At 35.7% G+C, this 17,054-nt stretch overlaps 2 protein-coding genes and 1 pseudogene across 2 annotated transcripts; all 3 read left to right on the top strand.

The window, feature by feature from the left end:
• The first annotated feature begins 896 nt into the window (after window positions 1–896).
• Window positions 897–4,309, top strand: LOC142516502 (glycolate oxidase 1-like). The gene is made up of 11 exons (XM_075619864.1): window positions 897–1,642; window positions 1,904–2,028; window positions 2,145–2,191; window positions 2,504–2,584; window positions 2,786–2,910; window positions 3,026–3,092; window positions 3,186–3,248; window positions 3,335–3,404; window positions 3,496–3,596; window positions 3,869–3,973; window positions 4,116–4,309. Exons 1-11 carry the CDS (start codon window positions 1,506–1,508, stop codon window positions 4,293–4,295), a joined length of 1,101 nt encoding a protein of 366 aa, XP_075475979.1. The 5' UTR covers window positions 897–1,505; the 3' UTR covers window positions 4,296–4,309.
• A 697-nt stretch (window positions 4,310–5,006) lies between these two features.
• Window positions 5,007–12,452, top strand: LOC142523914 (endoglucanase 24-like; annotated as a pseudogene).
• Window positions 12,453–13,435: 983 nt separating this feature from the next.
• LOC142523849 (GDP-mannose 4,6 dehydratase 1) lies at window positions 13,436–14,912 on the top strand. The gene has a single exon (XM_075627595.1). It carries the CDS (start codon window positions 13,594–13,596, stop codon window positions 14,731–14,733), a length of 1,140 nt encoding a protein of 379 aa, XP_075483710.1. The 5' UTR covers window positions 13,436–13,593; the 3' UTR covers window positions 14,734–14,912.
• The last annotated feature ends 2,142 nt before the right edge of the window (window positions 14,913–17,054 follow it).

Below are 17,054 nucleotides of genomic sequence, written 5' to 3'. Positions count from 1 at the left end.
GAAGAATTTACTCTTCATGTGTTCTAAATTAAAATGGGGGCGGACAGCGGACTATAACCCCTTTCAAAACCTTGGTTCTAAACAATTAAATAAAAACTAAAACTCTGGGTCGACTTTTTAACACTTCGAGTTTTCTACATTTGAGTCGAGTTTTCTAATTAACTAAACATGCTACAAAGCCGTTGAAGTTCGAAGCCAATACCACAACGATATCTTGGAACATCACCCTTGCAATTAGAGCAATATTTATTATTATTATTATTATTATTTGGTGTTTTTACGTGGTCCTACAATGCCATTTGCTCGCTCTTATTATTATCAACATCTCATAATAAATTCAATACAAAATATAAAGATATAATAACAAAAGCTCACGATTTAATAGTTGTAAATATCATTATACTTTATTTTGGCCGTAGTCTCAGCATTATTCTATATATTCTCCCGTGAAATCAATGTAGACCGGATCCTCGAAACAACTCCAAGCTGGATGCCATTGGGGATTACGTCCAGTACTGTAGAGTGGCGAAGCTTCCAAGTTTTTTATAAAAAAATTTGGACTTTTGAATATTATATTGAATTTTTATTAAACATAATTTTACGTGTAATTGAATTTATATGGTAAAATTACAAATTTCGTGGTCCTATATATTTGTCAAATTCAGTCTTGCGAAATTTTTAATTTTTTGAAATTTTAGTAATTTTTTCTGGTCAGTGCTAATGTATCACTGCTTATATCGGAGTCACATCAACACCACATAATCACTTGTAACAGATTAAAATTGAAATTTGACATATAGAGAACCAAAATTATAAAAAATGAAATTTAAAATACATCGGAGTCATATCAACGTTACATTAACACCGCATAAGCAATTATAGCAGGCTAAAATTGAAATTTGACATACAGGGAACCAAAATTATAAAGAATGAAATTTAAATGACTGAAATTGCTGTTTTTCTGATTTATATTTTCATATAATTTTTTTGTATCTAATTTTATATTTAATTTTTTTATATTTTTAAAATAGTGAATCTAATATTAGTTTACAGACTATGCCAACTTGGAAACTCATCAACCTCCGTCCATTTTCCAGCCATAACATTTATATATATATGCTCTCGTTTGCAACTGCATAGCAGATTCAAGCTCTTCCTGTCTGGCTGTCTGCCATCGGTCGGCATAACGAGGTTCGTTCCGAGTCGTCTTTCTTTCTTGATTATCGTTCATATATACGCATTGATCGATTTTCCTTCCCATCGAGTAGAGATAGTTGTACAGTTTCTTCCCTGTTTATATATGCAGGTTGTCTCCCCCGTTTTTATTCTTTTTGTTCTCGAGGAATGGTGAATCGAAAGTATATATCTTGTGAACCACAAAGGATATTCATGTAGAAAATAATGCATTGTTTCATTACCCGTAGACATAAGTGCTTGCTTATTAATTAATCTACACTAATTCATTGGTTTTGGATTCTAACCAGAGCTTCTTGGCATCTGGGCAAATGGAGGTTACCAATGTTAATGAGTATGAAGCCCTTGCCAAGGAGAAATTGCCAAAGATGGTTTATGACTATTACGCCTCTGGTGCCGAGGATCAGTGGACTCTCAATGAAAATCGAAATGCTTTTTCTAAGATTATGTAAAGGAGAATACATTTTAACTTTGATCCTATACTTTGGTTTCATTGCCATTTTGATTATTTAAATTATTAAATTTCAATCATAATCTGATCGCTGTTCTTGGAGAGTGCTATCATTTTCTAATGTGGTGCTGAGTATTGCTGGGTTACTTGGTGTTACGTCAGCACTCGGACAAAAGAAAGAGCGACGATCAAAATCAACATGAATCCAAATTAGATTGCCAAAAAAACTAAGAAAAAATATGTTTATTCATGGCATAGGTTCCGGCCTCGTATATTGGTGGATGTTAGCAAGATTGATATAACGACATCTATCTTAGGCTTCAAAATCTCAACTCCCGTAATGATTGCTCCAACGGCGATGCAGAAAATGGCGCATCCAGAAGGTGTAAACACTTGTCTTGGTGAATTTGTTGTTAATATTTTTTCTCACGGTGAATTATTATGATTGTCAAATGTATTATTATTAAAAATAATATTAAAATTTCTATAAATGGTACAGGAGAGCTTGCGACAGCAAGAGCGGCATCATCCGCAGGCACCATCATGGTTTGGAATTTCATCACCTCTATTTTCTTCTCAAATTTGAAGCTTCTGAGAAAATTACGGAAATTTTTCATTTATCTTTGATTGATTTGGACTAACATTTAACTCAAACTCATATACTCACTTTCATTTCTATTAAAAAAAAAATAATTATAGTATTGGATTAATGGAAAATTTTGACTAAAAATCAAAATAACCCGATTTGCATGAATATTGTTGAATTTTCACTCAAGTTTTGGTTTAGTGCTCAGCCATTAAACCTGACTGAAACATTCTATGGCCTTTCTGGTGACATATGATTGATTTGCTCTATAGACTTTATCCTCATGGGCCACTTCCAGCATCGAAGAGGTTGCATCGACGGCACCTGCAGGAATTCGATTTTTTCAGTTATTTGTAAGTTTCACTTCTGTAATTTGTTGGCTATTCTGCTTGTAGTTTTCCATGAAAATATTTTATCCACCCATCTCGTATCTGATTAGTACCTCACTGAATGAGCAATCTGAATCCGTCAATGACAGCCGTGTTATGTACAAACGGTCCTCATTTGAAATCATGATATCCTCCGACATGAGAGATCTTTTGCTTTAAACTCAGGTTTCCAAAGACAGAAGCTTTGTAACTCAGCTCGTGAAAAGGGCTGAAAAGGTTGGTTACAAGGCCGTTGCTCTGACTGTGGATACTCCGAGGTTAGGCCGCAGGGAAGCCGATATCAAGAACAGGTCACGTCTTACGATTTACGAAGCATCTTTCCTGTTTACTTATGAGATTTTCTTGACATATATGTAAATGTTTTACCTCATGATCTAGTTTTGTCTGCTTATTTATGCTAAACAGATTCATTTTGCCGGATAACTTGACGTTGAAGAATTACGAACGCTTGAATCTTGGCTCGATAGATAGGGTGAATATGCTCAAAGTCAATTATCTTTCACTGAATAAATTTAGTTCAGTTATCTTGTATTTCAATCCCAACAAATATTTGTGGCCGTTTCAGACCGATAACTCTGGACTTGCTTCATTTATCGCCGACCAGTTCGATCCATCTCTTAGCTGGAAGGTAGGAACATTATTCTTGCATAATGAGTCCAGCAAATACAGAGATCGAAATGAATTCTACATACTCTCCTTGGTAACACCTCACAGGATGTGAAGTGGCTCCAGACAATCACTGACTTGCCAATCCTATTGAAGGGCGTGCTAACCGCGGAAGATAGTACGCCCTTAAGAAAATTTTATTTTTTTAACGTGTTTCTTTCCGTTATATTTGTGTCCTTCATTGATGCCTTATTTTCGTGTATTTTCAGCCGCCCTAGCTATACAAGCGGGAGCAGCTGGAATCATTGTGTCCAACCATGGAGCTCGGCAACTCGATTATGTTCCTGCAACCATCATGGCCTTGGAAGAGGTTATTTCCCATTTTGCTAATCGAACATACGTGATTTAATTACTTTCCCATGTTGGTCATTGAGTACTTGTATTTGAGGTGGACTTATATTTGTTTCTTGGAAATAAAAAGAAATAGTCGTGGTTTGTTGATTCTGTTTAATTAGTTGTTATTTCCCTTCTCTAATATCATACTTGTTTCTGGGAAAAAAAAATAGTTGTGGTATTTCGCTTCTCTAATATTATACTTAGTCTCGAATCAAGAGTCCGACATTCTAGTTATGAAACCTGCAGGTTGTGAGAGCAGCACAGGGAAAAGTTCCAGTTTTTGTCGATGGCGGGATTAGGCGAGGAACGGATGTCTTTAAAGCCTTAGCCCTCGGAGCATCTGGTGTATTTGTAAGTGTAGAGGCAGCACAGCCTCCATGAGACCATCAAATTTAGTCATCTCAAAATATGTATATATATGATTTGTTCTTTCATTTATACTTCTCAATACACATGATGAGAGCAAAATTTCACTTGGACGTCGCAACTGCAGATCGGAAGGCCGGTTCTTTTCGCGTTAGCAGTCGACGGGGAGGCAGGTGTAAGAAAAGTTCTTCAAATGCTGCATGACGAGTTTGAGCTGACCATGGCATTAAGTGGTTGTCGTTCAATCGAGGAGATTACCCGTGGTCATATTCAAACGCCAGACGATGCACCTCGAGTTACATTTTGATTGTTATGGAAGCCGTACATCCAATATATTCTCCGTCAAGAACTGATGATTAAGGTCGATGCTGGAACATTTGAAGTTTCGGATTTGTTATCAATTCAATGGGGTTGATCAATTTGGATGTTGTTCTTTAACGTTTCAATATTGTTGAACGATTTCTGTCATGCGTAGATTTTCTTTAATATCATATTATTTCTATGCACGTACTAATTACACGAAGTTTTGATTTATTAATGTGATCAGAAGATATCACTAGAATATATCATTTTTTCACCCAAATGGTATTGGTCCTTTTGTATATTAAGTAATGTTCTAAAAACCTCGTCAAGAACTGTTTTGATGGTGTAGCTCACTATCCCGACTTTCGCCGCATAGGCGATTGAGTTGAGATTTTTTCAACCCCTAAATGACAGGCTAAGCTGGGTTAGATCTTGTTGGATGTGGTCGGACCGATCAGTTTTGATATCTCTATTGATAATGAACTCATTTTTATTTTGTAGATTTGTATGAAACTATTACTCATTTTTTATGTCAGCTCTACAATAAATTAAACGTGTTTTAAATTTATATATATTACATCTCACACACAAAGATTTTGTTATTAGTATTTATTATATTTGGAGTGTTAACATGACGTCGAAAATGACGGACATCACAACGAACATTATTCGTGCTCGTTAGTTGTTACGCAGCCATCCGCCACTCGATGGCAAAAGCAAGAATGTACATGATTCTATGGATTCGCTTTTATCATATATTTTTATTCCAATTGCTAAAAAGACAACTTTCTGAGCTAAGTCATAGTTGAATTCTCCCACAAAAGACAAGCCGAAATCCTCTAGCTACCACCAACGGTATAAACTGCCGGCTGGCTACGACGCTTAGAAATGGCACATCAAGTGACCCAAATAACTTGCAGACAAAAAAACTAGTATCTGTCATCGACCCGTGGGAAGAATTCTGAAGCTTGATTTCAATGGAGACCGAGCCGGACAAGTCGAAAGGGTGGGGATGGTGGGTTCTGGTGCTGGTGATTGCTGTAATTGTAATGGCTGCTTCTTGCATCAGCCTGTGGAGAAACATTCATCTGTTGAGTATTTTTCATGGATCTCGGCCGGGGATTCATGTGGTGGATAAGTATGGGGACGCTCTTGCTGTTGCTATGCAGTTCTTCGATGCTCAGAAATGTAAGGAATATGCATTTAATTCATAAATCTAATGCTTCTTTAGGCTTAATTTGGAAGTTTGGGAGAGAAGAAAAGAAGATATTTTTTAGTTTTCCTTCCATTACCACCCACATTTGGTAGGAAACTTTTCCTTTCAACACATTAATGTCAATAATACATCATTTATCTTTTTTATCTAAATTTTGGTACTCACGCCAATGACAATGTATTATTATTATTATTATTATTATTATTATTATTATTATTATTGCATTTTGAATTTTTTGAATCGAAATTAATTTATCTTTTTACAATTGAAAATTAAATAAGGTCAATGAAAAAATACATGATCTTTTTGTTTTTTTTTTTATAAAAATATGTAAAAAAAATTCTTAAAATGAAAATTATAAAAAAAATGTAAAATATTTTTTAAAAAATAAATGTTTGTAATAAAATATGATTGGAATTTTATGAATTCCATTCGAAACTCGTAAAAATTGATATATAAATAAAATTTAACAATTTACAAAATCTCCAAAAATATTTATAAAAATTAAGAGCAATTGTGGAATATGATTATTTTTTTAAAAATAAAAATGTCAAATCGTAACTTTAAACTATTAACAAAAAGAAAAAAAAAAAAAAAACATTTCGATTATAGTTTTTGGTTAAAAATCACATATCATAAACACCTCAAAGAAATTTCACCCAACTAGAATATAAGAAGTGTTTCCTAGAACCTCCTCCAAAATTCCGGACATGATAGTTAATCCTAATAATTTGGGATCAAAATCAAAATGGATTTGTTTTTTTTTTTTTTTTTTTATTATTATTGAATTTTAAAGATGAATTAACATCGAAGATTAAATGTATGTCGAGAATAATAAAACAACAACACACAAGTCTTTGTCCCACTAAGTGGTGTCGGACTGTCGGCTATATGAATCCTCAGCTCATACGCCATTCTGCTGATTCCATCGGCATACGTTTTGTTACATGTAGCTGGTAAGTTGGTGGACAACAAGATCAATTGGAGAGGAGACTCGGCCTTAAACGATGGAAGTGAAGGTGAATTTGGATCTAAGTAAAGGGATGTATGATGCTGGGGATCTCGTTAAATTTGGGTTTCCGATGGCATTCACTGCCACAATGCTTTCATGGGCAATTCTTGAATATGGAGATAATATGGAGCGAGTGAAGGAACTGGAGAACGCACGAGGTTCCCTCAAATGGATCACTGATTATTTGATTGCTGCACATCCATCTCCCAATCTGCTCTACGTTCAGGTTCGCAGCTAAATTACTTTTCTTCCATTAATTTGAAACCATAACCAAATCATAGAGTATTCATGTCTTGAAATGGAAATAGACAACTTAATGTATATAAAAATAGATTTCCTATCTGAGTAGTTGCACCATTTTTTTTCCTGAGCCCGTTTGGTATCAAAAGTTTTTTTTATTAAAAAAGTGCTTTTTTAAGTTGGCTTTTAAAAGTGCTTTTTTAAGTAAAAGTTGTGTTAATATTGTGTTTGGATGAATAGATAAAAAACAATTTTTAAATTAATAAATGTGTTTGGATACATATCATTAAAGTGCTTTTTTAACTCATTAATTTATATATATATTTTATAACGTATTTCTAAACAAGTGTGATGTATAAATATAAATAATTAAATTCATACCAAAACAATAAAATATTGAAATCTTAAAAACCATAAAAACAATTGTTAATGTTTAACATTCTACTTTAATTTATTTAAATAAAAACTAATAGTTCAATGTCGACCTTGTATTGGACAGTGAATTTCTTATGTCATCTCTCGATTCTTTCATTTCCGTAATATTTTCTTGTGTTGGCTCTTGCCATCTCGTACCTCTGTCATGGACATAAACATTTTCACCATCTTGCTCGATTTCTTGTAAATCATCAATATTTTCGAGTTGTTCAAGAATATCTCCAGCCGCATCGTATCGTCTTATGAAATTGTGTAAAGCAAAACATGCCACTATAATTTTAAATTGAGTATCTAGACAAAATGTGGGCATATTTTGTAATACCTTCCATCGTGCTTTGCACACTCCAAATGTTCTTTCAATAACCATCCTTAAACTGGAATGATGATAATTAAATACTTCATTTTTTGATCTGAACTTTGGAGCCAATCGAAATTGAGGTAAATGATATCTAGTATCTTTATACGGTCCCATAAAGCCTTTGAAAGTAGGATAACCTGCATCAACTAAATAATATTTACCTGCAAAAAATAAGAGTTAAAGTGTAAATATTTATCTAACAATTTTTGTCAACCCTACCGATATTCACAATAAAAAGCAATACTCTTAGCATAAACATTAATACTTTTTAACGGATGACTTAAATAAGATATATGTATCACAAAATACGAACGTGACACATATTGGATCGAAACAAATTATTATCTGATAATACTGTTATCACAAAAAATCATACGAAATGGTGTTATGATCACTTTTTTGTGAGACAAAATTCATACCCGATCATATTAATAAAAAATATAAATTTTATGTTAAAAGTATTATTTTTGACTTCACGTGTAAATTGAATCTATCCGTCAAACATATATAAATTGATGAGATTTAATTTAAATTAAATATATAAATCGAATCTCCCATGTCATGTTGATCATAGGAGAGTAAAATCAGATGAGCTAAATAATGTGCGTGAATCAAACTATATCATCAACTAAGAAGCCATAATTCTGTTTCAAAAAACACTAAGAATAAAGCCACAGCTAGTGGTGGAAAATGGGTGGTGTTGGTGGGCGGCGGCGGGAGGCGTGGAGAATACTGGAGATCATTTTCCTGACACCGTGGAGAAAATGCGAAGGAAAACGGAAAGGCGGAGCAACACCTCCACAACCCCAATTCGACCTCCAGCAAGTCAGCTTTCAGTACATGGAATCAGCCCCGTGACCACCACCCAATCCGCCGCCGCCGCCGCCGCCGCCGCATCTTCAGACTTTTTTTGGAGAATTAGAGACGACATTATTGAACAACCCTTCTTCAGACTCCTCCAAAACCCCATTCCCATCATCCTTGAACCCGTTGTTTTCCCCGGAATCAAGCCCAACAGAAGCAAAACCAAGTGGGATTCGTTCGCAGTGAAATTTAATAACTCTATTAAAATCATTCAATGCTCTCCTGATTCCGAAACTAGCACCTCTAGTACTTAAACTTAATGAAGCCACAGCCTTAGGCTTCTGCTTGGAATCAAAGTACAAGCAACTCGACAAAAATAAGGGATTCCCATTAGGATTCAACCCGGAATGGTCGAATACAAACGAACCCAATTGAGATACAAAACCAAACGGATTTGTGGGTTCTTGAGTAACAGTAGAAGACTGCATCCTCGAAGTCTTTTCTCAGTTATTTTCTTCTTCTTTCCTATTTTATCTGAATTGTTGAAGAGATCGACTAGAAGATGATTTAGTGGGGATGAAATCGCAATAATATTTTTTAGAAAAATAAAATGGATAAATACCCTGTGTGAAATATATATAGATTTGGATAACAAAACCATTCTTTTCTTAAAGACATGTGTATTTCTAATAGAATCAACGGAAATGTCGGAATCACTTGATGCATCAGAGTTATCTGATATAGTAGAGCCTGAACTCGCATACATCCTGTGAAAATATATGAATAAAGATAAATATATAAAAAAAACAATAAACATTGAAAGTTTTAGATTATTGCATTAAAAATTTAAACATACTACTTAGTAAAGTTGACTCATCAATCAATAAAAGAAAAAAAACAAGTGCATTATTCAAGTATTTTTCCTAAAAACATAACTCATGTTAATAACGCTTCAAATCATCTTTAGTGAATGTCTTTGCCCAACCAAGCTGCAGTTCCGAGTCCTTCAATCCGATAAATGTTTGCCTATTATGCTTTTTACCCAAAACTCTAGTAACTATGAAGAATTGCTCACTGCCAACCACCATACCAGACAAACTACGAAGAACCTCTAGACAATTTTCAATGCTACATGGATCATCTTTTGGTGTTTTGTGTATAGACTTTTGAGTCTCAAATTCTTGAAGGACACGATCAAGTTGATCGGCTAACCTAGTGGCAATGAGACCTATTTTTTCCCTACTCTCCCTTCTTTTTCTCTTCCTTTGCTGCATAGAGTTGTCAGCTCCCATTGTTGAGTTTTCCATAAATTCTTGGCTTTCAACATTAATATAAACATCACTTTGAAACTTTCCATCTAACTGAACATCCCAATCATTTGTATCATCGTTGAAATTATTATGAATTGGTTGATCCTCTGATAGTGCTATTGCAGCATAGCCAGTTGCTATGTAACCTTTAAATATATTTTCCAATAAATCTAAATTCTTGGGTCCCCTCAATCTAAACTTTGCATACTCGGGATTTTCCTGTAATTTGCAACGTAACAAAAAATAAATAAAAATAATTGATTAAAATTTTTAAAATGTAGTATATAAATTATGTACCTTAATCTTATCCTCCCACCAACTATTATCAGCTTGCACGGTCATCTTGTTATGATCCCAACCAAGGCCATTCTCATTATTTCCAATAAGTTGTGCCCACAGTGCAAAATATTTTCTCATAGAATCCCATTTATTTTTGAATTGTTTTTTATTCAAAGAGAGTCCCGTTCTCTCATGAAATTTTGAAACTAAATTTGTGTACCCCGTTTTGTTTAAATGTTTGGTAGGCTTATTGCCGGATTCAATTTCTTCCTCACAAATTTTTAAAAATATTTCGGTATTCTGATCAGTCCAATCCGTCTTATTATTCCCATCAGCAACAAATCCAGTTCAACAGTCTCAATCGTATATCTAGGTAATTGACTTGGATTTGATAATCCTCGTTTAGGAGCTAACTTCGAATACATTCTATATTCAAAAAATAAAACATAAAAAAACAATAGATTATCTAATTCACAATATCATAAATGAAAAAGTAATACAAACAAGGATTAAATAATATTACAGTAATATTATGGTATATAACATATTTTAATTAATATAATATTATATACGTAATACACAAGAATTGATGAATATTATATACGTAGTTGCAAAAAAATGGAATAAGCAAATATTTTCCCCTTCCTGACTTCCTGGATTTATCGGATCATTGATCGAATTGTAACATAATTATCTAATTCACAATACGTAATACAGACGTAAATGAATAGGGAGTGTGGATTCTGCAGTAAAAAGAAAGCAGAAAAAAATGAACGAACAAAAACCTCGACGGAAAAAAAAAAAAATTGTACCTTGTAGAAGAATGGAGAAAAGATTGAGAGGAGGAGGCTACTGGTGGATGTTTTTTTTAAGGTTATTAAAAAAGCTAGTGAAAAAAGCTCTAAAATAAGGCTTTTAAAAAAGCTCTAATTTCAACTTAAATAAGTGCTTTTTTAAGCACCAGAAGCCCACCCAAACAAGTTAAAAATTAAAAAAACACTTTTTTTTAAAAACAAATTTTTTTTTAATTGTAGCTTCTTATACCAAACGGGCTCATAATTAAGTAAATGTCAGTTCAAGATGTAACCAGGTCGGCCAAAACCGAACCTACCTGTGTCTCGTTTCTTGATCCTTTTTGGTCCAAATAAATGTATACAAGAACAGCGCGTCAATTAAGTTAATATATCTCGAAGAAGAATTTCTCGAAACGAAATGTATTCACAAATTTTTATAGTGAAAATCTCTAGCTGTTATTCTATGTTTCTGTTCACATGGCGAAAGGTGGGAGACCCTGAATTAGACCATAAATGCTGGCAAAGACCCGAAACCATGACAGAAAAAAGGCCTGTCACTCAAATAAACATGTCGCACCCTGGATCGGACATTGCCGCAGAAACCGCTGCAGCAATGGCATCCGCCTCCTTAGTATTCTGGCCAGTCAACTCCTCTTACTCCGCTATACTCCTCAAGCATGCGAAACAGCTCTTCACGTTTGCAGATTCTTACAGAGGTTGCTACAGCACCAGTATCCCACGACTGCAGGAATACTATAATTCAAGTGGATATGGAGACGAGCTCTTGTGGGCGGCTTCTTGGCTGTATCATGCTACTGGGGAGGAATTTTATCTTCGATATGTGGCGGTTGAAGGGAGTTTTTACGCCAATTGGGGGGTGCCCGCTTGGTTTTCTTGGGATAATAAACTTGCAGGGACTCAGGTACCTTCTAAACTTGGCTATATTTTCATCGTAAGTTGTTTATTTTTTTGGCCTAGAACTGGATTTCAAAAAACAAAACCATTGTTGCTACTCGAGCCTTTCAATTGTGTTGTAAAATTCATCAGGTTTTGCTATCCAGAGTGAATTTTTTTGGATCAAGAAACATCCAAGGAACAGAAAATATTGCTCTCCAACTGTATAGAAAATCAGCAGAGGCTGTTATCTGTGGGCTTCTGCCGAATTCTTCTTCATCAACAGTTCATAGAACAGAAGGTAATCTCGGAGTACCAACGGATTAGCCGAACCAGGCGTAGGTGTCTTTATATATTTTAAGGAACAAAACTGTGATATTTTTTTCTAGAAAATTGTGTGTAAAATGTGATTTACTTTTATCTGTGTGTATTTTTAATCATCAGGTGGGCTAATATGGGTGAGTGAATGGAACGTTCTGCAGTACTCTGTTGCATCAGCATTTCTTGCACTTGTTTATAGTGATTACATGCTCACCTATGGCACCAAATCTCTATATTGTGATGGAGATCTCCATGATCCAAAGGACCTACATGATTTCGCCAGTTAGGCAGGTATATTGGAGCTAGAAATTTCGAGAAGGGGTGAACTCAATCCATTACCAGATTACAAAATAACTAGTAGTCCATATCTGTAGACATTAATCATATCAACACCTTTCAGGTGGATTACATATTAGGCAGCAATCCTATGAAGATGAGTTACTTAGTAGGGTATGGTGAACACTTCCCTCAATATGTACATCACAGGGGCGCCTCGATCCCAAAAGACGATGAATCTAGTTGCAGCGATGGGTTCAAGTGGCTGAACACGAGGAGCCCTAATCCGAACGTTGTGACTGGAGCACTTGTTGGAGGGCCGTTCCTAAACGACACCTACAACGACTCTCGGAACAACACAATGCAGTGCGAACCAACTACCTATAACGGTGCACTCCTTGTTAGTCTCCTTTCAGGGCTCATTGCCTCTTCTTCTGTAGTTCATTCCTTTTTGTGACTTGATTTCTTCTAGTTTTGTATTGGAAATGTACATTGTACAGATCAATAGCTAAGAAATATTCACCCTCACATAAAGGTAATATTGCTTAAATAACAGTTCGAGATTTGACCGTTTTATAAGAGTTTTTTTTGAATTTAATAATATAGTAAATATAAAATAATTAAATTCTGTTAGAGGTTAAGGTGACAACAAACTGTGAGGGAAGATCTTGACTATTTGAATTATAATCATATATGGGATCTTGTTCCAACACCAACAAATACCATAATAATTGACTCCAAATGAGTATTTAAGATGAAAAATGGGATTCAGGAGTATAGGAGCCAAGATTCAAATCTCGTCTGGTTGCAAATGGGATACTCACAAATCCAAGGAATAAACTTTCATGAAATAATTTCTTCTGTCGTTGAATTTTCACTTGATACATCTCGCGGGCACATTCAATTTCTAAATGAACTTTCACTTGATATAATCTGAATTAGTATTCGAACCACTAGCATTCAGTAAAATCTTGTAACCACTCTTAACAGAAATATTGTTCCTCTCCTCCCACATCCATTTATCATATATCGCACTTGTGATGGCTTAAAGGCAGGGATAAAATAAGCCATTGATCTGTCTCTGAGAACAATTCCTTCGCAATATCCAAATCCTAAGCACCATTATCCATCTAGAAGGCATACTAGTGTTTAATATTTACGCAACGCTTCTTGAAAGGTAAACGCCCGCCCAGCTGCTATAGTTGCTAATATGCAGGCCAAGAAAATAAGAAAGCGTGATTTAATATTCTCCCACACCTCACATACACTCCCTGCGGTTCTCTCTTTTTTCTTCTCCGTTTCATAAATTCAGTGTATTACACCGATAACAATACCTCTTCGATTTCCACTCCAATTTCCTGCAATGGCCACTGATTCCGTTTCCAGATCCGATCCCGCAGACGCCAATGGCACCGATGATCTCGCCACCCCATCCCCTCTGCCGCCGCTGCAAACCACCCGGAAGATTGCTCTGATCACCGGGATCACCGGCCAAGACGGCTCCTACCTCACCGAGTTCCTTCTGGATAAAGGGTACGAAGTTCACGGCCTTATCCGGCGATCCTCCAACTTCAACACGCAGCGGATCAACCACATCTACATCGACCCCCACAACGCCCACAAGGCCCGGATGAAGCTCCACTACGCCGATTTGAGCGACGCCTCCTCACTCCGCCGCTGGGTCGATACAATCCTCCCTGATGAAGTCTACAACCTCGCCGCGCAGTCCCACGTCGCCGTGTCCTTCGAGATCCCCGATTACACCGCCGACGTGGTCGCCACGGGTGCACTCCGCCTCCTGGAGGCTGTCCGCTCTCACATTTCCTCGACAGGTCGGTCGCATATCAAATACTACCAGGCGGGGTCGTCGGAGATGTTCGGATCCACTCCGCCACCGCAGTCCGAGTCCACGCCCTTCCACCCTCGTTCCCCATACGCCGCCTCCAAGTGCGCCGCTCATTGGTACACCGTCAATTACCGTGAGGCGTATGGCATCTTCGCCTGCAATGGTATCCTATTCAACCACGAGTCACCCCGAAGGGGTGAGAATTTCGTGACCCGTAAGATCACCCGAGCCGTCGGTCGAATCAAGATCGGGCTGCAGAGCAAACTATTCCTTGGTAATCTGCAGGCATCAAGGGACTGGGGATTCGCAGGAGACTATGTGGAAGCAATGTGGATGATGCTTCAACAGGAGCAGCCAGGGGACTATGTGGTGGCCACGGAGGAGTCTCACACGGTGGAGGAATTCTTGATAGCTGCATTCGGATATGCTGGATTGAATTGGAGAGATCATGTCGTGATCGATAAACGGTATTTTAGGCCTACAGAGGTGGATAATCTCAAAGGGGACGCGAGCAAGGCCAAGAAACTACTGGGATGGAAGCCTAATGTCGGGTTCGAGCAGCTGGTGAAGATGATGGTAGACGAAGATATTGAATTGGCTAAGAGGGAAAAGGTACTTGTTGATGCTGGTTATATGGATGCCCAGCAGCAACCTTGAAAAACATTTAATCTCTTTTTGTTGGATTGAAATGATTCGATATGTATATTTGTGATTCAATTTGATTCAATTATAGCAGATGAGTTTGTTTAGGCAGCAAGATGGTGTCTTTTTGGATAGCATATAGTGGCTGGTATTTCTTGATTAATGTTTTTGATCCATTTTTAATAGAATCGTTTGGGATATATATCTACCAGATATCTCTGTCAAATATAAATTCTTCTATTTGAACACAAGGCCCAGTTCATACAAAGGATTAGCCCCTGTAATTAAATCTTCTAATCCAGCTCTGGTTGAAAATTTATTATAAGTTTTGACTCATGCAGCAAAAGTCTATAAATAAGGTGTGATTCCGAGACATTTTTCAATTAAAATAAAAATTTAAAAAACACAAATAAGTGTGAAGCGTGATAGAAAGAACGGGGCATTGAATATGGAAATAAATTTAATAGCTTTTTTATAAAACAATATTAACCAATTGAGATCTTTGGTGGCTTAGAAAGATATGAACGTTATTGATTTAAAGAATTTGTGGATTGTGTCAAGTGTGGAAAAATGGAAAAGGATTTGCACAAAAAAAAGTAAAATTAAATCTGCGAAATAAACAATTAAGGGTATTTTTGAAATATTTTTTTTGTCCAAAAACAGTTATTATTGAATGCATAATCACAAGAATTCTCATTCATAGGTATAACAGGTCTCTTGTGAGACGGTCTCACGAATCTTTATCTGTGAGATGTGTCAATCCTACCGATATTCACAATAAAAAGTAATATTCTTAGCATAAAAAGTAATATTTTTTCATGGATGACCCAAATAAGATATCTGTCTCATAAAATACGACCCGTTAGACTGTCTCATACAAGTTTTTTGTCAATATATATAGAGTACAATAAGTAAATCTAATCTCACAAAATCAAAAACTAAATATCATCCTACCAAATTTAAAATATGCCATTATCCTATCAAATCCCAACTAATGTTGTTCAGATGATCCTTTTGTGAGTAGATTAACAAGTTGCTGCGATGTGGGCAAATATACTACATTGATCAATTATTTATCTATCTTCTCTTTGTTGAACTCGATCTATTTTCACACGCTTTGTCATATCTTGATGAACTGGACTATGAGCAATATTGATGTTTGATTTGTTGCTGCATTAACTTTCATAGGTCCTTGAAATTTCCATTCCCAATAAATATTTCAGTGATCTAAAATCTGTAACTTCAATTTTCTTTGCCATCATCGCTTGATATAATCCGTTTACTAGTTATCTATCGTGAGAATAATATCATCAACATACACTATATGAATAGTTATCTTCTCTTTCTCATAAGGTTTGACAAAAAAGTGTTTGGTTTGATCGCCTCTGATTTGTATTTGAACACTTTGATGACTTTGGAAAATATAAAGAGACTTGTTGAGTTTATACACAAGTTGATTACCATATTTCTCTTAAAAATCAGGAGGCTGACACACGTAAACTTCACCATTAAGAAAGACATTTTTAATGTCAAGTTACTGTAATGGCCAATCAAGTTGGCTGCTAAAGACAGGAGAATTCTTACAATATTAAGATTTCGTCGTCGTTGATGTTTTAGTGTAATCATTACCGTATGTTGAGTGAAATCCTTGACAACCAATTGTTCCTTGTGCTTTTTGATCAAGTCACCTGACTTGTACTTGGAACCAAACACTCATTTATATTCCACTGTGTTTTTTCCCATTGACAATTTCGCCAAGTATTATCTTTCGTGAGGACACATGTTTCGTCTAACACAAAATCCTTTAATTCAGGAACATCTAGAACTTCTTGAATTGATCTATGAATAATTATACTAGACAGTTTTGAAATAAAAACACGAAGTGTCGAAGAGAGATTTGAACAGGAGAAGAATTTATAAATGTGGTGTCGAGTAGAAGATCTTTTACTCATCCTAGGTATAATAAAAAGATCGAGATCAACGGTATTACCTGAATTAGAGGCTAATATCAATTTGTGCTCATGATAGTGTTTAGGAATCCCTATATCTCTAAGTACCTGAAAATTTTCTCGTCTCGAGTAAACATATTCCAGAGTTGATTTTCCATTATTTTTGACATTGAAAGAGTGGAAAATGGAGACAAAAAATATATATCTTCAAAGAAAATGACATCACAAGAAACATTGGTTTTCCAGAGCTAGGGCAATAACATAGTAACCTTTTTGAGTGGGAGTAACTCACAAAGACAATTTTAACTGCACGAGGATCTAGTTTAATGTGATTATGGTCATGTATATGGACAAATGCCAAACACATGAAAATATTACGAGGAAGGT

This window comes from Primulina tabacum, chromosome 1 (genome assembly GCF_025594145.1).
Source record: "Primulina tabacum isolate GXHZ01 chromosome 1, ASM2559414v2, whole genome shotgun sequence".
NCBI classification, from domain to species: domain Eukaryota; kingdom Viridiplantae; phylum Streptophyta; class Magnoliopsida; order Lamiales; family Gesneriaceae; genus Primulina; species Primulina tabacum.
The sequence above is the reverse complement of the archived record's forward strand: the minus strand, read 5'-3'. Positions and strand labels throughout refer to the sequence as shown.